Source organism: Leopardus geoffroyi, chromosome A2, assembly GCF_018350155.1.
Source record: "Leopardus geoffroyi isolate Oge1 chromosome A2, O.geoffroyi_Oge1_pat1.0, whole genome shotgun sequence".
Classification (NCBI taxonomy): Eukaryota; Metazoa; Chordata; class Mammalia; order Carnivora; family Felidae; genus Leopardus; species Leopardus geoffroyi.
Window position 1 is genome coordinate 157,595,139 of NC_059331.1, and position 24,673 is coordinate 157,619,811.

Consider the following 24,673-nt stretch of genomic DNA (forward strand, 5'->3'; position numbering starts at 1 on the left):
TTATTACATACGCAGATGTGGGCCCATCTGAGTTGTCTTGGCCACAGGCAACTGCCCAAAATGTAGTGGCACTGGGATTTCTTATTGTCAGATGAGACCAAAGAGTCATTAGCAAGCATTGTTGCTTCTGGATTATGTAGATTATGGGATGAAAGCTGGAGAAAGAGATGGGACTGGAATAGGAGGATGGTCACGATTATAGAATTTACATGGTCCCAAGTTGGATTTAAGGCTTTGTAGCACGGACACGGATTTTAAGAGAATTCAGGGCAGCATGAAGGAGGTCTAAGCACTGGGCTCTGTAGGTTAGAAAATCCTTGGGGCGCAGTGTATCTAAAGTGTGTGCCTGGAGAGGCAAGTGTGCGAGTGCATATGGGCCCAGTGAGAGATGAGAGATTCCGCAGGAGCCTCGTGGTGGGAGGCATCAGTGGGACTTGGGGGGAAGTGGTGAGGGATATGGAGGGGAAAGAGCAAAAAGAGTTGAGCTGAAGCACCTCACCAGGGGGAGGGTGGGAGTTGGCTGAACAACAGGGAAGGGCATGAAAAGCCTGCTGACCCTGGTTGGCTGCACCCCAAGGGAAAAGGGGCCGTCCTCAAGAGAGGAAGGGATACAAAGTTTCAGAGAGGCTAGGAAATTACTGGAACAGTGGGAGTAAGCAAAGTACCCATTTTCAGCAGGGGAGAGCTTCTTTGTGGGGGTGCTACGTTTGGGAATTACAGCGCGATAGCGAGGTTTCTGACCTGGATTGCATGTCCTTCCCGCCCCGCCCTTGAATGAGTATCAGGTTGAATTTCACAGCTCCCCTCCCTTCCCCCCTGCTTACCTCTGCCAGGGATTCTCTGCTAAAATTATCCCCTCCCTGAGCTGGGGGCTGCCCTTCTCTGCAGCTCTCCTCCATCCAGCTTCCTCTTAAGGGGGAAGAGGAAATTGGGCCATGAGAGCAGAGTCGTGATATTAGGGGAGGGCAGGGCAGGTGCCTGGACCGAAGAGGGAGACAGGAACACGTGCATCTTCACAGGCCACCCTCCCTGCGGGTGCAGGAGCTGGTCATTTTCCACTTGTTTTCTCAGATGGGGAAAATGAGGCTCAGACTTCAAATAACACAAAAAAGGGAAGAAACGTAGCTTGAAGGCCATGAAGTCTACAATTAAATAGATTTTGAATGCTGGCTCAGCCTTTTGAGGTATTGGAGACCTTGGCTAAGGTACCTAGCCTCCTGGAACCTCGGTTTCCCTTAGCTGAAAATGAAAAGTGTTCTCCCTTAAAAGGTCCCCATGAGGATTAAGTATGATGTGTGGTGACACAGTATTAATGCATTACAAATGCTTGAGAATTGTGAACTCTGGCAGAATGAGCTTCAGTTCAATAATATGCATTCATATTCAGTGCTTGCTATGAGGGCAAACACTAGAAGTTTTTTTGCATGCATTCTCTTATTACCATAACCCTCTAAGTTACTGCCTTTCTAAAGAAACTGAGGTCAGGATGTGAAACAAAATGTTAGCTTTAATGTATGCTCTTAACTAACAGTATGACTTCTGTGACTTCCTAGCATGAGATTTTTTTTTTCCTCTTCACTTTTTTGGGTTATAGATTTTTCCCACTGGGCTGGGAAAATAAGCCTGAGACCAGAGACTATCCCATCTTTGCACTATTTAGGTAGAGAATAGAGAACAAGTGTATCATGTTTGAGAAACCAGAAGGGAAAGAGACCTCTCCAGTGCTATCAGGAAGGCCTCATGCAGGCCTTGGAAGGGACCAAGTATTTGTAAAGATCTGGGGGGGCGGGGTCCTGTGGGGAGTAGAGAAGGTACTACTACCAGGGAGTACAATTAGAAGGTGTGTGCGGTTTGGGGGATGGGGGACGCAGAGTTAACAGTTGCCTAGGTGAAACAAAAGCATGTGGTCATGGGTTTGATGCTAGACTAGATGTGCAGAGGGAAAGTGATATCTGGAGGCTGTTAAAGACAATGTAATGGTTCATTGTCCAGTGGGCTGGGGGGCTGGATTTGAAGAGGTCTGAAAACAAGGGTGTAACCCAGAGAGAAAGTTCATGCTTCAGTTGATGGGAAGCTGTTGGGCGAGGGGGCGGGCAGTGGCTCGTTCACACCCACCTGTACTCCAACACACACTTTCCCCTGCACATGTGTCCCATATGGTCATTTTTGGCAACCTCCCTTCAAATAGCAATTCCATAAGCCTATAGGTTTTACTTTTTAATATTGTAGACCCCAAGAAAATCTCTTCAAGGGGCACCTGGGTGGCTCAGTTGGTTAAGCATCTGACTTCAGCTCGGGTCATGATATCCCGGTTCGTGGGTTTGAGCCCTGCATCAGGCTCTACGCTGATGGTGCAGAGCCTGTGTGGGATTCTCTCTGTCCGTCTCTCTGCCCCTCCTCCACTCACTGTCTCTTTCTCAAAAACAAAAAAATAAGCTTAAAAAAATATATTCAAAACCTCAGAATAATTCATTCCTTACACAGTATACATACCTTCTAGAATGCGTGCATACTTATAAATTTGTTTCCAGATTGTGGAGCTTTTCACAGAACTCCCCAGAAACCCATCTTCCAAATAAGAACCCAAGCATTGTACCTATGGGTAGGGGGTGGTCATAGTTTACATGTTCTTTTCTCCGTTTTAAAGACTTTAGTTAAGTACTCTCTACAGTCAGCATGGGGCTTGAACTTACAACCCCAAATCAAGAGGTGCACACTCCCCCAACCAAGCCATCCAGGCACCCTGACATTTTATTTTCTTGTTCTCTTAAAGATGATAACCCATGAGATATTAACAATTTCCGATGTCAGACTCAAGTTACTCACAAATCCCTGCCCTCAGCGTTAGCAGCAGTAGGTTGCCTTGACTCTCCCAGTTTCAAAATCTGGTTTTTCTGCTTCACAAGCTGGTGTTTCTACTTGGCTTGGTGGAGTGTGGATTTTCCCAGTCCCATTGATCTCTCTGCCTTCAATCCTGGAATCTATAACCAGGTCCTGATTTTCTAAGGAAGCATGAAGAAACAGTAATTGTGTTAGATACTTGTTTCTCAGGATTATTGAGTGTCTATAGAAACTGGCTACATTCAGGAGAGCCCTTCTCAAACGTGACAACGTTTTCTGTTTCTAAAGTTCCCCCCTCCCCCAAAGAACCTACTTTGACTTTGGCACTCTATTCTTTCATCTTACACCAAGTCATTAGATCTCTTTCCTTACGTTCTGCCTGCAGAGAAGGCATCTGTCAGCCTTCAGGCCCTCACACCAGCACACATTTGTAATCATCGGCGGTGGATTATAAGCCTTCGAGCTCATAGGGTTGGTGTTAGAAAACGTGCTTTTAATGGTATCCACCTCCCCTGCTTTGGACAGTGCCATTTAGCCGAGGTCAAGGTTTAATTGCAGAGCAAGTGATTGGTGTCAGTACCCTGCAGTCCCTGAACTTGGAATACCCTGGGGCGGACCCCACTTGGTGACAAATTCTAAACTATGCGTTGGCTCATGTTTGTAACTTTTCTTCTATAGTGAGGAGTTCACAGGGGAAGGAATGTCCTAGGAAACTTGGCTTAAAAAAAAAAAGAAAAAAAGACACCAGATAGGGTAGTTGGGCCTTGGCCAAAACTTATTTATTGACCCGAAAAAGGAGGAGTAGCAGAGAACTTCCCCGTCATCCTTTTTCTTTGTTGGGCTCATGATGAGAGACACTCCCTTCCCCCACCCCCCCACCCACCCCATGCCCCTGACCCACTTCTCCTTCTCCCGTGTTATCTAACCTGCCCTGACAGACCTAGGCAGGTACTCCATAGTCTACATGGAGGCTCCGTCCCTCCCCGAGAGTCCAGGCTTCTGGTGTGACTGACATATCTGTCTGGGAAGTGGGAGAAAGGCCAGAACCCAAGGCTGTTACCCCTGCTTCCCACACCCAGTGGGTAATAAGAGTGGCGTCAAGGGGATGACGCCAAAGCATTATTAGCAGCCTCTGGCAGATAGAAATAGCAAAGCTGGAGGGGCAACCTGAAAACTGGCCGGGATGGGAGAGTTGGCCCCACAGATGAAGACTCAATCTTGGGAAGATACTGAGCTGGGAGCAACTGGACAGGGAAAGATGGCAGAGAGGCACCAGTTACTCTCTCAGGTGAGTTATCCTCCGGATCCCTCCGTCCAGCACCCACCCCTCACCTTTCCTCGGGGAAGTGAGGGCAGGACACCCTAAGGGTGCAGATCCGGTGCCCCCGGGAACACACAGGTCTGAGTGGGCAGAGCCCCTCTCCATGCTGGTCTGGGCGATGTTTATAGGGGGCCCAGTGGCTTGGGGCTGGAAGCCTCCTTGTGACTATGGAGGGGACAGGGCTGCTGGCCCCCACTGAGGGAATTCCCTGCGGGCTGTCCCTCAGGTTCTTGTCCCAACCCCTCCCCCGCACCCCTCTCACACCTGCTTCGACCCCAAGCAGATCAGATGTGGCAATGGGGGGGGTCATGTGACGGAGAGATGGCTATAAATAGCTGGGGGTGGGCATGCTGCCCCAGACGCCTTGGGGACAGGCAAGAGGACGGGCTTAAGGAGCTGTACTGGGGGAGGCCCCGGGGCGAGCAGGCCAAGGCCTGGCCCAGGGAAGGAACATGGAGCGGTCAGAGTCCCAGCGGCGTGGGGGGGAGCAAAGCTGGTGGGGTAGTGCCCCCCAGTACCAGTATATGCCTTTTGAGCACTGCACCAGCTACGGACTACCCTCCGAAAATGGGGCCCTTCAGCACAGGCTCCGGAGGGACGCAGGCCCCCGTCCCAACACCCGCCCCACACAGGTAAAGTCCAAGGGGGAGGGGGTGGTGGAATCCGGGGGACAGTTGTGTGACGGCTGGGGGTGGGTGAATGAGGAATCAGGTGAAAGCAGGAGAAGTGTTGTGTTAACTTTAAAAAGTCCATGGTGATGTGTTCAAAATACGAAAATCCTTCAAAGGGCTGAGCTCAGCTAAGTGTGCGTCTGTAGAGATCCCATCCCCTTTTTTTATATAACCCTGACTAACAGGACACCCGAATCCTAGGGGGTAAAGGCATAGCCACACAGGCTTGACTAGCCCGTGCTTACATAACCTGCCCAGAGTGGTTGGCGTGAGAGCCCACACCTCTGTGTGAAGCTGCCTCTTACTCCCTCACCCCCACGCAGACACCACCAGCTCTCTCCCTGCTGACCCTCTGCAGTGCGCACACAAATAAACGCTTCTGCACAAGGCAGAAGAAAGGTGCTGGGGTAAGTGGAGAAAACGAACTGGATTGCAGATCAGTGATCAAAGGTACACCAGGGTCAAAATGAGCAGAAGAACCGCAGCCTAACTTTCGGGTGGGAAGGTCGATCAGGTAGGAGTCCATCAGGTTGTAGGCGCCCTGCCCCGGGGAGGTAGAGGTGTGCGTTCCTAGTGAGCTCACTGCGGGCATCCGGATGGGTGGGCTGTGGACATCTAGCACGGAAAAGGGGACTGACGGCACAACTATGAAGGAAAGCCTGCGAGGTTGCCGCAGATAAACAAGCAGGTGATCCGTGAGGAAATGTGTGTGCACGTGTTTTAGCTAAAGATGGCGGGGAGGGGTGGGTGATGAGGGGATGCAGACAGGGCAGGGAACCAAGGGGTGGCTGTGCAGCTGCTGTCAGCACTGGGGGACGAGAGGATCCACGCAGCAGTCCGCATCATCCCGGAGATGGAGATGGTTACTAAGGGCACCCCTGGGGAATCAGTGGGGGTGGGGACACAAAGTCAGGAGAGATGGGAATGGTGAGTGCAGGGAGAGGGGCTTCCCGGAGAAGGTGGGCCGGGTCTGGCCTGGCCTTGCAACACCAGACGGGATTGGACAGAAAGTCCCCTCCTCAGGGCCCTGCTCCTCTCACCGGTCACCACATGCCTCGGTGGGGCGAGTGAAATGCCGGTGGGGCGAGTGAAATGCCGTCAAGGCGCGGCGACAAAGTAGCAGGAAGCTTCGTGATGGAGAAGAATGGTAAATTAATTTCAGAAGTAGAGCTGGCCTGAAAGTAAAGAAGAGAGGTTTGGACTTAAGTTTTTCTTTGTTTCATTTTTATTATGGAAAATTCCAAACTTAAAAAATAGACCCATGTAATGAACCCCCAAATGCCCCTTACCCAGCTTTCAACAATCACCGATATTGTGTCTACACTGCTTCACCTCTCCTTCCCATTCCCAGCCTCACCCCTACACACCCGTGAATCCCAGCACCCCCCTCACACTTGAGCTGTCCCTCCCTTCCCCCAGCTCTGCTCTGATGCGGTGCCTCGCCCTGAACCACCCGGCACAGATTTGGCTCTCTCAGGTGTTTCCCAGCCAGGGTTTGGTCTGCAGCACCCCATTCCTCACCTCCACACCCCTTCCTTGCCTCCACCAGCCTGGGGCCCCAGAGAGCTGAAACAGCAGGTGGAGGAACATGCACTGAGCCACAGGGGGAGTGTCTGCTCTCTGGGGCCAGGTAGCGCAGGGAGGGACACACTGTCTCGCTCAGTCACCCACCTCATCCCAGAAGACAGAACAGCCATGAGCTGGGCAAAGAGTGTGCTCCTGTCCAGAACTGGGGCGTAAACTCTGCTGCTTATATTGTGAAATCAGATCTCTCCCACCCAGGCTCTCCCAGAACCGGCAACACGACCTGGCCTGACCCTGGCCCCAGAGGACGGAGCTAGTGAAGGGGGGGAGGACAGACCAAAAGCAGTGAGAGCCCTTGCTCCCCCGGCCCCAAACACACGTGTTCTCCATGGGGATGAGAGCAGAGGGCTCCCAGATCTGAGGGGCGCCGCTCTGTCCTTTCCCCGTAGTGTGAGCGTCTAGTAATCCTGCCATGGGAAGTCCCTTACCAGGACTGCTTCCTGATTGTGCACATGAGCACAGGGAGGTGAGGCGGGTGGGCTTCCTCTGAACTTGAGAGAGCATCTGAGGGGCCTCAAGAGAGGCCAGACACACCAAGGCAAAGAGAAACCAAGAGTCCCCTGCTAGTCTGTCCTTGCTGGTCCACGTCAGGATTCCTAGGAGGGAGGCCAGGCAGAGAAGGGGGGTCTGGGATAGTAGGGAGAGGCTGACACACAGTAAGCTGGGTCACACATAAAACACCTGATTGACACGGATGCCCCATCTTAGCAGAGTTCCTGTGTCTCCACTTTAGAATAGAAGCTGGCCTCCTTGCCATCCATCAAGATGAGGACAGAGGTGGGGTGAGGATGGGTACAGGGGTAAAGGCGTCCAGAGTGGGAGTGTGTAGATGGAGCATTGAGGGCAGGGACCACCACAAAGTGACCCTACATGAGGCTCTCAACGCCCAGGAATTTAAAAAGCTGTTTGTTTCCTCTGTGGGTCTGGGTGCTTCCCTCCGTCTATTCCTTCGGACTCCAACAAAACAGACGTTTTCCATTCCCCCTGTGTCCAGATTTATGGCCATCACAAACAGCAGCCCCCGCACAAGGAGCAGGGCATGGGGATGCCCCTGAAGACGGGCTCCAGTGACAGCCTGGACAGCAAGGATGAGGATCACTCTTCTAAATGTCAAGGTGATGGGGACTGAGGAATAAAGGGATCTGGAATGGAAGGAGGTGCAGTGATTAGGAGAACTGGGACATCCCCACCGCCTGTAGCTCACTCTCCGCCCTCCCCTCACCCACACCCAAGCCCCACTCCAAGCAGTAGGGAAAGGCATCTCTCTCTGCCTCCTCTCACCCTGCCTGGCTCCCTCCTCTCCCTCCCAGCCACCCCCAGGAAAGGAGAGTTAGAAAGAACTCATGTATCCCATGGGCAAACCCAGTGAATGAGGTGCAGAGATAGACAAGACCCCAGGGGCCCAGCTCCTCCGCTCCTGTCCTCAGTCACAGCCCAGAGCAGTGACCGGTTAGCCGCTCTTTTTGTCTTTCCCTCTTCCCAGACTGTATGCGCCGCCTGGGACACGTGGTAAGAAGGAAATTAGGAGAAGACTGGATCTTTCTGGTGCTTCTGGGACTGCTTATGGCTCTGGTTAGCTGGAGCATGGATTATGTCAGTGCCAAAAGCCTTCAGGGTAGGTTTAACCTGGTCCTTTACCCTCAGCCTCTCTTCGCACAGTGGTTCCTAGAGTTTCTAGAGTTCCTGCCTGGGATAAGCTGGGCGTGTTTGGGGGAGGGGGGGGGGGCGCTGCACAGAGGAGGTCTGGCCCAGGAGAAGACCAGACCCGGACCCAGATCCACTTCTGCCCCTTCAGCTGCTGCCATACAACCTGTGAGTGCCCCTCTAATAGGATGACCAGCTCATCCCCATTTCCCCAGGGCTTTTCTGGTTTGGGCACTGACCACCCTGAGTCCCAGGCACCCTCCCCCCACCCCAGGTTCTGGGCAAACTGGGGCAGCCTGCAGTCCCAGCACTCAGAAGTGGGGTTCACAGACTCTACCTCCTACAAGTGGTGGGAACTTGGACAGGTCACGGCACCTCCCACAACTCGGGCTCCCTTGTGTCCAGTGAGAACAATACCGTGTGGTGAGGTCAGACGGGATGGCCAGGCCGTGAGGACGCTCCTTGCACACTGTGATGTGCTGCGCCATGGGGGTGCGGTGACATCCCGCCACGCTGGGACTGAGCTCAGGCACGTGTCTCTGCAGCCTACAAGTGGACCTATTACCAGATGCAGCCCAGCCTGCCTCTGCAGTACCTGGTCTGGGTCACCTTCCCGCTAACTCTCATCCTCTTCAGCGCCCTCTTTTGCCACCTCATCTCTCCCCAGGCTGTTGGTGAGAACCTCCCACCCCCCCATCCGCTCACCACCCTACCCCTGTCGTGTCATCAGTGTTATCTCTTTAGCCTGTAGACCCTTCCAGTGCCCTTCCTCCCTCCCTCAGCCCCTCAACCCGACTGACGGCCCTTTCCCCTGACTTGCCATCGTCTCCCTACCCACGCCCATCACCACGTCCGCCTGTCTGGATGTTTGTCTCCCTTTTAACCTCTAGCTGGAAGCGGCACATAATCACTCTTTGAACCTTTTAGGCTCCGGGATCCCTGAGATGAAGACAATACTCCGTGGGGTCATCCTGAAGGAATATCTCACCCTCAAGGCCTTTGTGGCCAAGGTTGTGGCCCTGACTGCAGGGCTGGGCAGTGGCATTCCTGTGGGGAAGGAGGTAAGTCCACTGGTGCTCCGGCAGAGGGCAGCACTGAGCCCGGAGGGAGCTCTGGGAGGCTGAGACCAGGGGCACTGGGAGAGCCAGCGCCAGGGTACGTTAGGCAGGGGAAATACTAGGGAAGGTCCTAGTCCTGGAGCAGAATAACAGAAGTCTGAGCCAGTAGGGCCTTAGAGCAGTCTCCCAGACTGGGCCCTGTTGACATTTTGGGTCGGGTAATTCTTGGTTCTGGGGGACTGCCCTGTGCATTGTGGAAGGTTTAGCAGATCCCTGGCCTCTACCTCCTAGATGTTAGTAGCGCCCCCTCGTTTCGAGAATCAGAATGCCTCCAGATTTCCCTGGGGGGTGGGGAAAGGGATCTCGCCCGGTGGAGGACCACTGCCTTGGAGGCACTTCAGACCAGTTTCCTTGTTTTAATATTATGGAAGCTGAACCCCAGAGAGAGGCTGTGTTTTTTTCAAGGTTATACTCACGTGCATTCTTGCCCGGCCACAATCGGGAATCCACACAGCAGCCAGAGTCTTTTCAAAATGGAATCAGTACTGGCAGAACCTCTGCTTAAGAACTTCTAATGGCTTTCCAGTCTTCTAAAAATCAAGTACAAACGTCTCTCTGGGGCCTAGGAGACCTGTGCTGATCTGGCTTCTTTCTGTCTGGTCTTCTGCTCTCCCAAGCCGCCCTTGTTCACTGCGTTTGGGTGACAGGGTCTTCCTGTCCCTCAATCACACAAGCTGTTCCCGTCCCAGGACCCAGCGTGGAGCGTTCTTCCTCCTGACACCCACGTGGCTCACTGCCTCATTTCAGTGGAGACACTACTCAATTGTGGCCGTCCCCGAGTGCCTTCTCTAAACCCACATCACACCCTAGTCTGTCTGCCTCTCTCTATCCCCTCACCCTTTCTCATTTTCCCCACCTGTAGCCTCCCTGAAATGCTGGTCCATCTCCCCACCCCCACCCCCCACCCCCTTCCCCTCTGGAATGAAGTTCAGGAGGGCAGATCCTCTGTCGTGCTCACTGCCGCATTTCTGGCACCTAGCTCAGTGCCTGGAGCCATAAAGCTTGTCCAGTGAAGGTCGCACAGCCTCCCGTCTGGACCCCTGCTGCTGACCCCTCACCTCCCTCTCTCTCCCAGGGCCCATTTGTGCACATAGCCAGCATCTGTGCTGCTGTCCTCAGCAAGTTCATGTCAATGTTCTGCGGGGTATATGAGGTAAGGTTGAGAAAGAAAACGAGGGACGGGCTGTGTGTGCTTAGGGCGTCGGGAGGGCTGCCTTTGCTCTGGGCTGGCCATGATGCTGAAAGGGGGCGTCGCGCTAACCCACGCTCCTTTATTCTACACACACACCGTGCCCCAGCCCCCCCCTCCCCCCTCCCCCCAGCCACGTACCCCAGCCTTTTCCCGGCCGCCCTTCTCCATCTGCTCCCCGGCTCCTCCAGGCCTGCAGGCCCACCAGCTCCCATGCTGCCCCTCGTCAGTGCCCCCCCCATGCCCCCACCCCCCCCACCCCCGCGCCCCATCCAAGCTCCGCCCTTGCCTCCTGTACCCACCTTGTCCCTCTGTTTTCCTGGTCCTCCCCACCCCATCTCTCGCAAGCACTGCTGCCGGCCCTAGCCCTCCACCCTCCTCGTCCTGCGTGCTTCTCTGTTGCAGACCGTGTCTGGGCGGCTTGATCTCCTGGTGCCGGCCTGTGCGGTGGGCGTGGGATGCTGCTTTGCAGCCCCTATCGGAGGCAAGTCCCACTTCCTCCCTACCCCGGAGCACGACCTGGAAGGGGGTTTGAGTGGCTGCCTAAGCTTTGGGGTGGAGAGGGTGCTCGCTGAAGGGACTGGTGGGTGGGCATTCAAGGAGTGACCCCGGATCGCAGCCCCTGTGTTCCAGGCACCCACGCTTTTCCGCCAAAGGGCTATGTGTTCTTTCGCGGCTGGCGGCTGTTTTATGCAGGCTTTTATTGGTACCGTTTGTCTGAAGTCCTCTCTGTTTCTCTTCCTATCGACACTTCTTGCCCGGGTTGTCCGCATCTCCAGCCCCTCTCTGATGATCATTTATTGGCTTACCTGCCTTGCATATATTTACCTTTTATTTCTAAGTTTGGCTTGCCCTATGAGGTCACTTCCTGTTTGCCAAACTAACTGAGTATCTCTTGACCTGGGAATCACTGGGGGAGATGGGACCACTGTGAGTCTCTGTGACTTAAGCCTCTCTTTCTGCCTTATTCCCCACCCTTGCCTGTTCTCCGTTCCTCTCTGCTCCCCTTCCCTGCCCCACCCCCCATCTCTCTGTCTGTCTCTCTCTCTCCCCTAGTAGCAGCCATACTATTACACTGACATGCTGACTGTGGGCTGTGCTGTGGGAGTTGGCTGTTGTTTTGGGACACCACTCGGAGGCAAGTGATTTACCCCCTCCTACATCAGTCCACTGCCTGGCCCTGCTCCCCAAGTGTGATACTGCCAGTTAAAACAAAAGTATGACAAGAACAGCAAACTTTTAGTGAGCATTTACCATGTGTAGGTGATGTTCTAAGCACCTTACTCCTGCTAAAAACTGTATGAGACCGACAGCACAGAGGAGAGGGAGGAGAAAACTGATCACAGAGAGGGTAAGTGACTTGAGCAAGGCCAGCCCATTAGCAAGAGGTAGAGCAGGGAATGAAAACCAAGGCAGTCCCTCCAGTCCCCCTACTTGTAATCAATAAAGCCTGTCGAAATTGTTGAACACCTTTGCCCTCCACTTATTACGTCCTCTAACAGGGGACCTTATGTAGTGTGTTCTCCATGGGAGAGCTTCCATTGTGTGTGTTATCAAGGACACGGGGGTCTAGGTGCGGTTATTCAGACTAATGGTCAGCTTTAATGAGGGCTGCGGACAGGAATTAAAGCACCTTTGCTCCCTGACAGCAACATAAACCTGAGATTAGTTCTCCCCGCACATGAAAGGCAAAGGGCAGCTTTTCAGACTGTTTTCTTTGTCCTGGGTCACTAACAAGTGGGCACGGACAGAGAAAGCAGCCGTGTTTACTTCGTGGTGAGTCCGTTGTAACAAGATTAACGCAGGAGGGACTACATGGATCATTCATTCATTGGATTCATTGGTGATAGAAAGGGCACCGAGTTGACACTGGGGAAACAAAATTGCCGGAAAAGCATATGCTCCTTAAACGTTAGAGGTAGCTTTTCAATTATGAAAATGTAATCAGTCCCTTCATAGAGGAGTGCGCAGGTAACTCCCACGTCTCAGCTCAGGAATGACTTACGAGGAAGCGTTCAGAGGGAGCAGAAAGTGTGTCATACCCGTTTGTCCTGATGCTGTGCCCAGCGTAAGATCAGCTAGCATCCTGTCTGTACTTCTGGTGTCGGCTCTTGTCATTAAAGTCACCAGTCTCCACGAGTGAGGGGTGTATTTGAATTTCTGTACACACTTCAGTGCGTTTGAATTTGTGTACACGTTAGACATTCACACTTAACATTTGCACCCACTTTCACCTTTACTTTCTCTTTTTGCCTTACAAATCCAGAAGGTCTAAAAAGCATTTTCAGACAGGTGGGCTTTTTAAATTTTTTTTTTTTAATCAGCCAGATTATTTTAAAATGAAGAGAATGTGTATTTTTTGCATAAAACTGGAATGTCTAGGATGAACGAGGAAGGTTTCTCTTGGTCCAGTGTAGAATATAGGGAAGGTGGTAAGGGAGCGACAGGTAAAACATGGCTCTTGACCCGAGAAAAGGTTCAGTCCTGAAAAATTAAGATGCCATTTTCAGGGGGCGCCTGGGTGGCTCAGTCAGTTGAGCATCCGACTCTTGATTTCAGCTGAGGTCATGATCCCAGGGTCTTGGAATCAAGCCCAGCATTGGGTTCTGTGCTGAGCATGGAACCTGAGTGAGATCCTCTCTCCCTCTCTCTGCCCCTCCCCCACTTGCGCACGCATGCACACACTCTTTCTCAAATTTTTTAAAAATTAAAAAGTAAATACCCTGGAAGGTAGGCTTATTTGATTATTTTTCTTTTTTTAAGAACATAGAGTAATTCTGAAAGAAAACATTAGTAAAACGATAATTTATTCATTATATAGCCAACTCTTAATTCCTTACACTGATGAAAGAAATCTGCTTCAACAACTTGCTAAAACGACAAACATCTTTTTGCTTCTACCGTGTGCCCTCCGTGCTGTGTGCCCTCTGGGTGTGCTGGATCCCATACTCCCAGGGGCTCACAGCTGACGGGGTGGATGGGCAGATAAACCCATCATCATAGCCCACCCAAAGAAGTGTCTCGATGACAGTTTGGGCAAAGTGCAAGGAAGACAATGAGGACAGGATACCTTGGACAGAAGAGACAGCATTGCAAAGTCAAGATCTGGGGGCTGTAATCACAGTAGATGAGAGCATTGTTAAGAGAAACAGGAACAGGAAGTGAGTCTGCACAGGGAAACCATGAAGGAAGGAAATCATGAATCGTGAAGGTCCTCACAGGCCATGCACAAGAATGTAGATTCTATTCTCTAGGCCACAATTTGTCCAAATGTGTTTTACAGAACATGGTTCTCCATGGCATTAATAGAGGCAACATGTGAAAAGTGTTCCAAGGTCAAATAAGTTGGAAAAACACTGTGTTAAACAGCTAGTTCTTTAAACTGGAAGAGTTATCGGAATGTTGGATATGCTGGCATGCTTTGTGAATATGCAAAATGTGGCTCCAGTACAGCATTTCCCACAGAATCCCTTCTGCAAGGAACTTCTCATAAGACTCAAAGGACCTCACAGATCGGGCTTTTGGAAATGCTGTCACGGGGGAAGGGGAGCCATGGAAGAATTCTGTACAAGGAAGGGAGTGACACACGACAGGCCCGGCACATCCATCCAGTCCCTCCAGCAGATGCGTGCAGAGTTGGACCAGCCTGTGGATTAACAGGATTAAGTCTAAGATTAAGAAGAAGGCTATTGTCAAAGCCCTGATGCCAGATGAGGAGAGACTGAACTGAACAGAGGCAGAAGAGAGAAGAGGATGATACATACGGATGATAGAAAGTAAAACTGACGTGACCTGGAGGTTGATTTTATGTGAGGCTATAAAGGATGAGACAGAGGAATCTGGGCCAACTCCCAAAGTTTATTCCAAGGAAAATTGGGTGGACAGCGGTGCTGGTCAGCAAGACAAGGAATATGGGACATGAAACAGGTCTGGAGGAGTTGATCCATTTTACTTTAAATCTATTGAGTTTGAAGATCCAGTGGCATAGCCGAGTGATACCGACCAGGCAGCTGGATTGTTGAGTCTGAAGTCCAGGAACTGAGCTGAACACGTGGCTTTGCTAACAAGTAGCCTGTCGGTGGCATTTGAAGCCATGAAATCGAGAAAGTGTGTCTGTGAGTAGCAAGAGCAGGAGACCAAGGTCAAGGCCCTGGCTTGGGCAGGGGCAAAGGAGCCAGAGGGGGAGAACAGGGAACATCCAGGGCAGCAGAAGAGAGCTGTACCATGGAACAGAAACCAGAGAGTTTCCAGAAGCTGTTTGTGTTTTTAATGCTTTGTTTGCTCTTAGCGGCACATTTTCTGCTTGGCTCAGACTAATAGTAAAATCAGTTCTCATTCCTGAGTATAGAGTGACAGACTGCTGGGGAAAGCATCCCAGAACCACATCATAGGAAAGAAAATCTAGCCCAGGGTTTCAAAATATGGTCGTAAAATATTCATAAGTTGGATAGCTTACACCCCAACAAATCAAAGCTGACTTTGTTTTATTACTGGTAAAGAAAAGGAGAGAGACTTCCTCCACCTGCTCCCCACACTGTGTCAAATCCTCCTTTCAGCCCGAGGAGACAGCAGGCTTACCGGCCGTGATTTGAGGAGCAGGGGCAGAAAGGGTGGCTGGCAGCTCCAGCTGCCCCAAATTCCCCCTTCCCTCACTCCGCTCTCTGAAATTTCACCCGTTCTGTTCTCTCTTGTTCTCTCTCCTCCCCTTCCTGTCCCATTCACCCATAGAACAGACAAAAAGCCCCGACGATGTGTCAGGCATTGTATTAGGTGGTGGTTTCCAAGGAACTTTTGATCCTAGGGGGAACTCAGAGATGGAAACACATAACAAGTGCTCAAACAGTCCAAAATTCTGAGACAGCTGTTTCCACCTGACGAGGGGCACCGGGAGTGCCTTCCCAGAGAAGGTGACTTTTGAGCTGACCCCTAGGGACCCTCGGCCAAAATGCTGCAGCTACTCTGTGAGGGAGTAACCGGCAGGCCACCATCCTCTTGGTGCAAGTAACTTACTCAACTATTGACTGTCACCTGTGAAACAGAGCGGGGCGGTCCCGGAGGAGTCCAGAGTTGTGACTTTGCATGTACAACAGGGAGAAAAACATTGGCTCGGACGGAAGCTGCTACCTGAGGGGTCTCAGGCCAGCAACCGTTCACCGTGGGGGGAAAGGAGGAGATGCACCTTATCTGGTTCCTGGTTGCTCTTGGGCCCAGGCCTCTCCTCCACTCATCTAGTTACATGCTGCATTTTTCTGGTTTCTCTTCCTCATTTTCCATAAAGATGAGGCTTAGCTAGCTACTTCTTCTTGCCATCGATTTTTATCCTGCATCTAATCAAAGTCCACTCCTGTATTCTTAATACGTTCAAAGGTTATTTTCCTTGCTGTCTCTTGAATCTCGCTTTTAGGCCCTCATTAGCGTTCCTCACTTTGTCCCTCCCTCTGCTTGCTATCGGTCTGTGTATCGACCTCCTCATTTTCCGCTCCAGCATCTGCTCAGAAACAGTGCTATTTAGGCCTTTTAATTAGCTTTCCTTCTGCTCCACTCACCTTTCTGAAACAAAATTGTTTTTAACTCCTAGCCTCTTGGTTTTTCCCCTTGTTTTTGTTATTTTATGTCAGGTTTTTAATGTTAACTTTTTTTTTTAATTTGAGAGAGAGCACGCACAGGGGAGAGGGGGAGAGGGATAGAGAGAGAGAGAGAGAGAGAGAGAGAGAGAGAGAATATTAAGCTGGCTCTGCACTCAACGTGCATGCACAGGGCTCAATCCCATGACCCGGGATCATGGTCTGAGCCAAAATCAAGAGTCAGACACTCAGCCGACTGAGCCGCCCAGGCGCCCCTAATATTAATTTTTAAACACTTTGATGAATCCTCTTCTTTTCTTGGAATATTGATTATTGTCAGCTCTCATGAAGGCTTCTCATGTTCATTTTTCTTATTTGTTCCTTATAAAGTTGCCTCAAGGTATGTGGTACCTGGGAGGAGGGAGTAGAGATTGGAGGGAATGTGAAGGAGAGTTCCCGTGGGTCCTGAGCTCTGCCTCGCAGCTCTGCCTCGCACCTGCTCTGGAAATGTTTTCTCCCATAACTTCCTTGCAGAAACTTTGCAACAACCCTTAAGTCCCTGTGGCTATCTGACAATCGTGAATCCCACCCAACCCTACTTTCTAAGGGAGAGAGAGGGTGGGACCACCTGACCCCCTCGGTCTGTGGGTTGAGGACCACACTCCCCATCCCCCACCCCGAGCTCCTCTCTGTATCTTACTGGACCACATCCCAGGCCTGTAAACAACCGCTAGCGTGAACAGGTGTATGTTTTAGAGCGTGAGGTTCCAGGAGACCATTACTTCCCACTGCTGCTTCCCCTCATGATTCAGGTTTCAGCAAAAGCACCTCGGGGCCACAGGGTGGGGGCTGGGGGAGAGCCTCTTACTCTGTCTGGCCCTGACCACCCCCACACCCCTGCAGGAGTGCTGTTCAGCATCGAGGTCACCTCTACCTACTTTGCCGTGCGGAACTACTGGCGAGGATTCTTTGCGGCCACGTTCAGTGCCTTTGTTTTCCGCGTGCTGGCCGTGTGGAACAAGGATGCTGGTAACAGGGAAAGAGGGAGGCTGGTAATGGGGTGTGTCGGGAAGCTCCTTAGGGCGGTTTAGAAAAGGAATGGATGGCATTATTTCGGAAGTGGGCCCAAGGATATAGAGCAAAGATATAGGTCCTGGATCACGGAGTAGAAGGGCAGTGTTCGGCCATAAAAACTGGAAATTCAGTGGAAGAGCTGACATTGGCCTCCGAGGAAGGAAGGAATTGACCCTCGGCTGATGACTCTGGCTTCCCCTCGGGTCTCTGTGGCGCTCCCACCATGCCTTTCCATCCCGTAGTCACCATCACTGCCCTCTTCAGAACCAATTTCCGAATGGATTTCCCCTTTGACCTGCAGGAACTCCCAGCCTTTGCCATCATCGGGTCAGTGGAGTGCCCTGGGAGTGGTTAGCTGGGGGTGGGGGCAGGGCAGGGTGCGCTTTGGGCTGGGAGGGGCCCAAGCCTGAAAGCCTGGGGGCAGGCGTGGGTGAGTGTGAGTTGCTGGGGGGGGGGGTGGGCGCCTGGTATTTGTTTCCCTGCCACAGCCAGGTCTGGGATGAGGGTTCCATTGCTGTACGACTTGCGCCCTCAGGATTTGCTGTGGGTTCCTGGGAGCTGTATTTGTGTATCTGCACCGCCAAGTCATGCTTGGTGTCCGAAGGCACAAGGCCCTCAGCCGGTTTCTGGCGAAGCAGTGAGTCACTGCCCTTCTGTGTCCTACCCATTTACTTTCTGCTTTCTCCACGAGCCCCTCCCTTTTAATCTTTCTCAAAGGCTGTAAATGCCAATACATGACTTGCGATAAAATATAGAAGCCCTGATATTCCACATAGAGAGAGAACACGGTGTGGTTTGCCCGTTAAAGATTGCTTTTTGGTGGCAAGAACATTCTGTGTTTAAAGAGCTGAGGATGGGATGCCTGGGTGGCTCAGTGGACTGAGCATCTGACTCTTGGTTTCAGCTCAGGTCATGATCTCACAGTTCGTGGGCTCTCTCTCCTCTCTCTCTCTCTCCCTCCCCCCGCCCCACTCCTCTCCCTCACTCACTTTCTCTCTCTCCTAAAAAAAATAAAATAAAAATAAAGAGCTAAGTCTGCAGTGGGCTACTAGAACCCAGCTAGCCAGCTCAGTGTGACATCCACTGTGGCTAAGTTGGGGGGGCTTAAATCTGTGTCTTTTTCAGTCGCCTGCTGTATCCCGGAATCGTCACCTTTGTCATCGCTTCATTCACTTTTCCACCAGGAATGGGTCAATTCATGGCTGGAGAGGTCAGCTCCAAAGAGTCTGGGGAGGGAGGTGGGCGTCAGGTCACTGAGCTGGGACTAAGCCAGGGCAGGGCCACAGCACAGACATCCCTCCAGCTTCTGAGCACAGGTACTTTTACCCAAGTGTAGAATCTCTCCCCAAGAACAGACAAGAGAGACCCTTGAAAAAATGAGACGAGAGAATCCACTTGTATGTTTGTTTGTTTGTTTGTTTGTTTTTTGGGAGAGAGAGAGGGAGGGGCAGAGAGAAGGAGAGATAGAATCCCAAGCAGGCTCCACACTGACAGCAGAAAGCCCGATGCAGGGCTCGAACTCATGAACCATGAGATCATAACCTGAGCTGAAGTCGGATGCTTAACCGACTGAGCTACCCGGGAAACCCCAGGAGAATCAGTTCTGTACAAAGTGCTAGCACCAAACATCCTTGGAGACCTGCCCCCTTTTGCTTCTTTCTCTCACAGCTGATGCCTCGTGAAGCCATCAGTACCCTCTTTGACAACAACACATGGGTAAAGCATGTGGGTGACCCTGCAAGCCTGGGCCAGTCGGCTGTGTGGATCCATCCACAAGTCAACGTCGTCATCATCATCCTCCTCTTCTTTATCATGAAGGTACCCCTCCCTGCACTCCTGACCCCCTAAGCTTCTGTCTGTTTTCAACCTGGAACCCATGGTTTGCGTAGGGTAGAAAAGGGTAAACTTCATGTGGACCTAAAAACAAGTAGCTGGAAACCATAGCACAGGTAAGTTGCCCATCTATAGGAGTGAGCCAGTGTCTATTCATGTCAACTTAGCGATGTTACCATCATTACCATAAGCCTGCTAAAAGTTCCACTTGCTAAGTGCTTAAGATGTCACAGCAGCCTGGTAAACAAGGACAAGACGGGGTTGAGCAGTATAGATGACTGTGGGAACACCTAAGATAAGCTAACCAAATCCCACCACATATTAGAGAATTGTACACTTCATTCTCCATGCGTCTGATTATCCATTTTTGGATGATTTGCATATCCATTTTCCCCCTGTCTAGTGGGTAATCTCTTTTCTAGAATTGCAAAAGAGATAAAATATTTAAATCAATTTTATTAGTGGCTATATGTAATTTTTATACACGGTATTGTTCCCTAGTTAGGTAGCGAGGCCGTGAGGATTTTACCACTCTCAAGCCTTTTTCTCCTAATTTCAGTTAGGAAACCACAACTGGTCTCTTACATCCGTTCTCTTCCATGTCTGCCCATCAAGGACCATGTATTCCTAAACTTCTCAGTCACCGCCTTATACAAAGATATTTTTATTTCCACCCCTAGTTGTGACATCTCTTCTGGCTGCTGCTTGCCTTTCTTTTTTCTCTTTTGATGATTGCCTTATTACTGACGGTGCATGTTGCCTGTATGTTCCAAGATTTCCTCTGTATATTAGGGTTCTCAAGTAAAAGACTGTCCACACTGAACCTTCATGCTTTTGAATACCTTGCTATTAACTTATCCATGATAATTTTTGTGAATCTATATTTTCGCAGGATATGAGTCACTAAGTTATATATGCTTATGGTTGGAAAAAATGTCTTTGTTTTTTGCTGCTCCTTTATGTACTTGCCAAGGATCCCATGATTAAAGATACCAGGTGCTTGACGCACCAGGTTCCAAGTCTGTGACTTACATTCTCAGGATTTGCTCTGGGTTTCTGGAAGCTGTATCTGTGCATGTTCTTTCCCATTCCACTCCATGTGGGTTCAGTGGGTCAACAGCTTCCATATTTTGCACACCTGCTTTATTAATTAGGTCTGTTTTTATTTCTTCCTTCACAAGATTTGATATTTTTATCGTAAAAGTAGTCTCGCTGTCTTGTTAGGGATTTGACTTTTGGACTTCCAGTACAGTGTTCATCTTCTCTCACTTATAAATCGCAGCTTCCTGTAAGTAGCCGAGTCCAAGTTTTGATAGCATCTCAGAATTTATTGTTCAAGGAAAATAATATAGACTGAGCTGTATAGTAACTTTGGGATCATATATACTTTTTTTTAAATTTTATTCAAATCCAAGTTAGTTAAAGTAATGTAATAATGGTTCCAGGAGTAGAATTTAGTATAACACCCAGTACTCATCCCAACAAGGGCCCTCCTTAATACCCATCACCCATTTAGTGCATTCCCCCACCCAAGCCCCGCCTCCCATCAACCCTCAATTTGTTTTTTGTACTTAGGAGTTTCTTATGGTTTGCCTCCCTCTCTGTTGTTTTTTTTTTTTTTTAATTTTTTTTAATGTTTATTCATTTTTGACAGAGAAGGAGACAGAACGTGAGCGGGGGAGGGGCAGAGAGAGAGAGAGGGAGACCCAGAATCCGAAGCAGGCTCCAGGCCCCAAGCTATCAGCACAGAGCCCGACGCGGGGCTCAAACCCATGAACTATGAGATTATGACCTGAGCCGAATTCGGACGCTTAACCGACTGAGCCACCCAGGCACCCCTCTCTGTTTTCATCTTATTTTTCCTTCCCTTCCTCTATGTTCATCTGTTCTGTTTCTTAAATTGCACGTATAAGTGAAATCATATGATATTTATCTTTCTCTGACTTATTTCGCTTAGCATAATTCATTCTAATTCCATCAATGTTGCTGCAAATTGCAAGATTTCGTTCTTTTTGATCGCCAAGTACTATTCCATTGTGTATATATACCACATCTTTTTTATCCATTCTTCAGTCGATGGACATTTAGGCTGTTTCTATAATTTGGCTGTTGTTGATAGGATCATATATACTTTTAAAATGTCAAGGTTTTGGGGCACCTGGGTGACTCAGTCAGTTGAGCATTTGACTCTTGATTTCAGCTCAGGTCATGAGCTCATGGTCATGGGATTGAGCCCCACGTCAGGCTCTGTGCTAGCTGTGGAGCCTGTCTAGGATTCTCTCTCTCCCTCTGCCCCTCTCCCTTGCTTGCATGCACTCTCTCTCTCTCTAAAATTAAAAAAAAAAAAAAAAACAAAAATAAACAAAAAACCAACTTTTTTTTTTTTACAGGAGAACAAATCTACATCTTTATTTATTTACTTTTCAGTTAGTTTAAATCCTTGAGGGGTACAACGTCACACAGATTCTGTGGCCAATGGCTTTAGTAGGAAGGTTGCTTTGGAATTTGGCACGAACCATGCCACTGTTTCCTGGAGCATGAGTTACTTTTCCTGAGTATTCTGGTTTTGTTCGGTTTGCCACCAGGAGTCACTGTGTTGTTCTTTGCCTTGTACACAGAAGCACATCTCTTGCCTAGATAGAATTCAGTTTCATCTCGAGCATAAACACCTTCAATTTTAAGAAGAGCTGTGTGTTCCCTCTGGTTCTGGAGACCCCACTTATAGCCAGCAAAAATGGCTTTGGACCACAGCCTTCCAGACATACTTGTCATTTTCAGGAGTCCTGTTCCCAGCAGGCCTCCACAGGTTCCAAGATAATAGAAGGAGCAAAAAATAAATAAATAAATAAATAAATAAATAAATAAATAAATAAATAACAAATAATTAAAAGAAAATGTCAAGCTTTTGAAAAGTTTTGAAGAAACAAAATACTGTATATTTTTCAACATTTCCCCTACACCTCACTTCACCTCATCCCAGATTCCCAAGTATATATCTGGATTCAACTTCACAGATTAAAGTTTATTCTAAGAAGCCTAATTGGATTATATAGCAGGACTCAACTGTATGTCACTATTATTAATTTCTCACTGAATTACATCCTTGATAATGTGTATATCATAAGCGTGTCAGGGGGAGAAACTCATATACTTCCTGGACTATGTTTCAAGCCCCACAGTATGTAGCAGGCCTGTGATATTCTATAATATTTATACACATAAAACCACTCACTGCTATAAATCTGATATTGTCTGATTGATTATCATTGCTTCCAGCATTGATTATCATTGCTTCCAGCATATTTTCTGTTCTGCTGTTGGACACATACACATCCCTTTATTCTGAAGTGTAGGTCATGGTCTCTCTGTCTTAAAAATAAATTAAAAAAAAATTTTTTTTTGAAAGGGTGCCTGAGTGGCTCAGTTGGTTGAGTGTCCAACTTCAGCTCAGGTCATGATCTCACAGTTCGTGAGTTCGAGCCTCACGTAGGGTGTGCTGACAGCTCAGAGCCTGGAGCCTGCTTCGGATTCTGTGTCTCACTCTCTCTCTCTGCCCCATCCCCACTCATGCTCTGTCTCTCTCTGTCTTAAAAAAAAAAAAATTTATAGGTAGTAGGTTACCTATACACACACACATATATATACACACATACATACATACATACATACACAGGCAGTATCCATACAGGTAGATAAGGTTCTCAGCTATTGATGAAAGGAACTTCTGTATTCCTCAGTCTTAAGACATAGAAAGTATCACCATGCGGTAAGTCACCAGCTCCCACAATGCGTATGAATATTACAACTTCTCAGTTTCCCTTTTTAAGAGTCCAACATCATTACCTGGTATCACTGTTCAGCATAGCCCAGGGTTCAGTAGAATTCTTCATAGCACTCCTTCTTGTGAAGGGTCTAAATAAAGTGACATCTGTCATAACGGGTGTCTAGTTTCCCAGTTCTCTAGAACTGGGTGTTTAAATTCTTGGGAGTTATTTGTGTTCCACATTACTTAACTTGCTTCTGGATCCTTCCTTTCATGTGCTAATAGCTCAGAAAGTTTGCTAACCTCATATGTCATTCTTTGTGCTACAGGGGTTGATCACTTCCATGTCCTCTGATCCTCATCTGTTCTTACACATATCTTGGGGGATAATCCAAACTTTGTCCTCTGAATTCAGCCCTATTATCCACCTATTATCTGTATTACTGGAACGTTCAGGTTAACCCAAGCCAACAAAATTCTATATGGCTTTCATGTGCTTATTCCAAAAAGATGGCACAGAATAGTTCAAGGGGTCTCCAATTGTTATATGTCAGAATCACTTATGAAGGTTAAACTAGAAGGGTCTAGAACTCCATGTCTAGACAGACTGACATGGTGTCTGGTCATCTGCAGTTTCAACCAGTTTACCAGTGAGCATTTCTGTTGAGTGTTGTAGCAAATATTATCTCTGAGAAGCCTTTTCTATTTTATATGGACACTATTTGCACGGACACTTGCATGGACCAAGCAAACTCTCTTCTTTCTTTCCTTCCTCCCTCCTTCCCTCCCTCCCTAGTGACCTACCTACATCTGACTTGCATTTATGAGCACCATGCCAGTGCTGAGAGCAGGCAGAGAAGAGGCATGCGGTTGCTTTCTACTCAAGGCGTTCTTAGTTTATATCTCTTCACTTGACTTTGCAGTTCTCAACTGTTTTACCCACTCATATTCTGACCTGAAGAAGTATGTATGCATTTTGCATCAACTCAGAGCTTCTGGAAAGAAACCTTCCCAGAGTTTTTGTCATGGCTTTTGACACCAGCCCTGTCTCAATGGAATCTTTTTTTTTTTTTTTAATTTTTATTTATTTTGAGAGAGAGAGAATGAACGAGGGATGGGCAGAGAGAGAGGGAGATAGAGAATCCCAAGCAGGCTCTGTGCTGTCAGACACAGGGTTCGAACTCACAGGCCGTGAGATCACAACCTAAACTTAACCAACCGAGTCACCCAGGCACTCCTCAAGGGAATCTTTCTAAGGTTCGGAATATTAAGAAATTTATTTCTTACCAGCTTACAGTAAACTTGCATAGGTTTTTAATTGTAAATGTTTCATCCTGTCAGTTTGTTCGGACTTAGCTGCTACCATCTTTCACCAAATTAGTTTGAGATCCTTTTGTAAGATTAGCTGACTTATTTTGGAAGTGATACGTAAACCTAATTCACATGCTATGTCTCACATTTTTATTTCTTTCACAGATATTTCAAAAGCTCAACCAATACTCTTTTCTCCACACTGATTTCTCAATTCTTCTGCATTCCTTGCCACAGAATGTACCTATTGCTTTTGCAAAAATTGTTCCAATTTCTGTTGGAATACTTCCCGACAGAGTTGGCCTTGGAGATTGGCTAGGTTTCTCAGCGTGCCCTTCCAGGATGGCCAGGACAGATCTGATGTGTTTTGAATCTCTGCTTAAGGTGATTTGATGTTAGGAAATGGCTCCGGCAAGACAGGCTTCACTCCAGACTCCCTTGTGAGGTTTACCATATAAACAGCTTTGTAAATGACCACCTCAAAGCTACATGAGTCATGTAGTAAGTCACTAAGACTTTAAGGTGTCTGCCACTTAGAAATGGGCTCTTTTTCAGAACATAATCTGACTGGGAAGAGATATCCTCCAGCTTCAAGACTTTTAGGCTGTTCGGCTGAGGTGACCTTTTCAGGCTAAGAGGGTACAGTATAGGCCAGGAGCCTTCTGGAGCAGGGACAGGAGTCTTCAGGGGCTCCACTCTTCCTTCTCGATTGCCTAAAGGCAAACACAGTCACTCCAAGTCAGAACGATTTGAGTTAACG

General features: G+C 49.0%; 1 protein-coding gene, 1 long non-coding RNA gene and 1 pseudogene across 4 annotated transcripts in view; 1 reads left to right on the forward strand and 2 right to left on the reverse strand.

Moving 5' to 3' along the window:
* Positions 1 to 2,733: 2,733 nt before the first annotated feature.
* LOC123607045 lies at positions 2,734 to 3,855 on the reverse strand. The gene is made up of 2 exons (XR_006716622.1): positions 3,782 to 3,855; positions 2,734 to 3,002 (listed from the first exon to the last, which is right to left on the reverse strand). It is a non-coding gene; the product is annotated as an uncharacterized LOC123607045 (long non-coding RNA).
* A 28-nt stretch (positions 3,856 to 3,883) lies between these two features.
* Positions 3,884 to 24,673, forward strand: part of CLCN1 (chloride voltage-gated channel 1) — a 33,612-nt gene continuing 12,822 nt past the window's right edge. Inside the window, exons 1-12 of one of the 3 annotated variants that reach the window (XM_045495973.1) lie at positions 3,884 to 4,129; positions 7,412 to 7,532; positions 7,901 to 8,032; positions 8,607 to 8,735; positions 8,989 to 9,122; positions 10,255 to 10,332; positions 11,428 to 11,506; positions 16,836 to 16,961; positions 17,249 to 17,333; positions 17,542 to 17,643; positions 18,132 to 18,216; positions 18,675 to 18,824. In XM_045495973.1, coding sequence (XP_045351929.1) covers positions 4,025 to 4,129; positions 7,412 to 7,532; positions 7,901 to 8,032; positions 8,607 to 8,735; positions 8,989 to 9,122; positions 10,255 to 10,332; positions 11,428 to 11,506; positions 16,836 to 16,961; positions 17,249 to 17,333; positions 17,542 to 17,643; positions 18,132 to 18,216; positions 18,675 to 18,824 — 1,326 coding nt within the window. In that variant the 5' untranslated portion in view covers positions 3,884 to 4,024. The other 2 variants (XM_045495972.1, XM_045495971.1) reach the window with 2 other exon arrangements.
* LOC123607042 lies at positions 21,234 to 21,647 on the reverse strand (annotated as a pseudogene).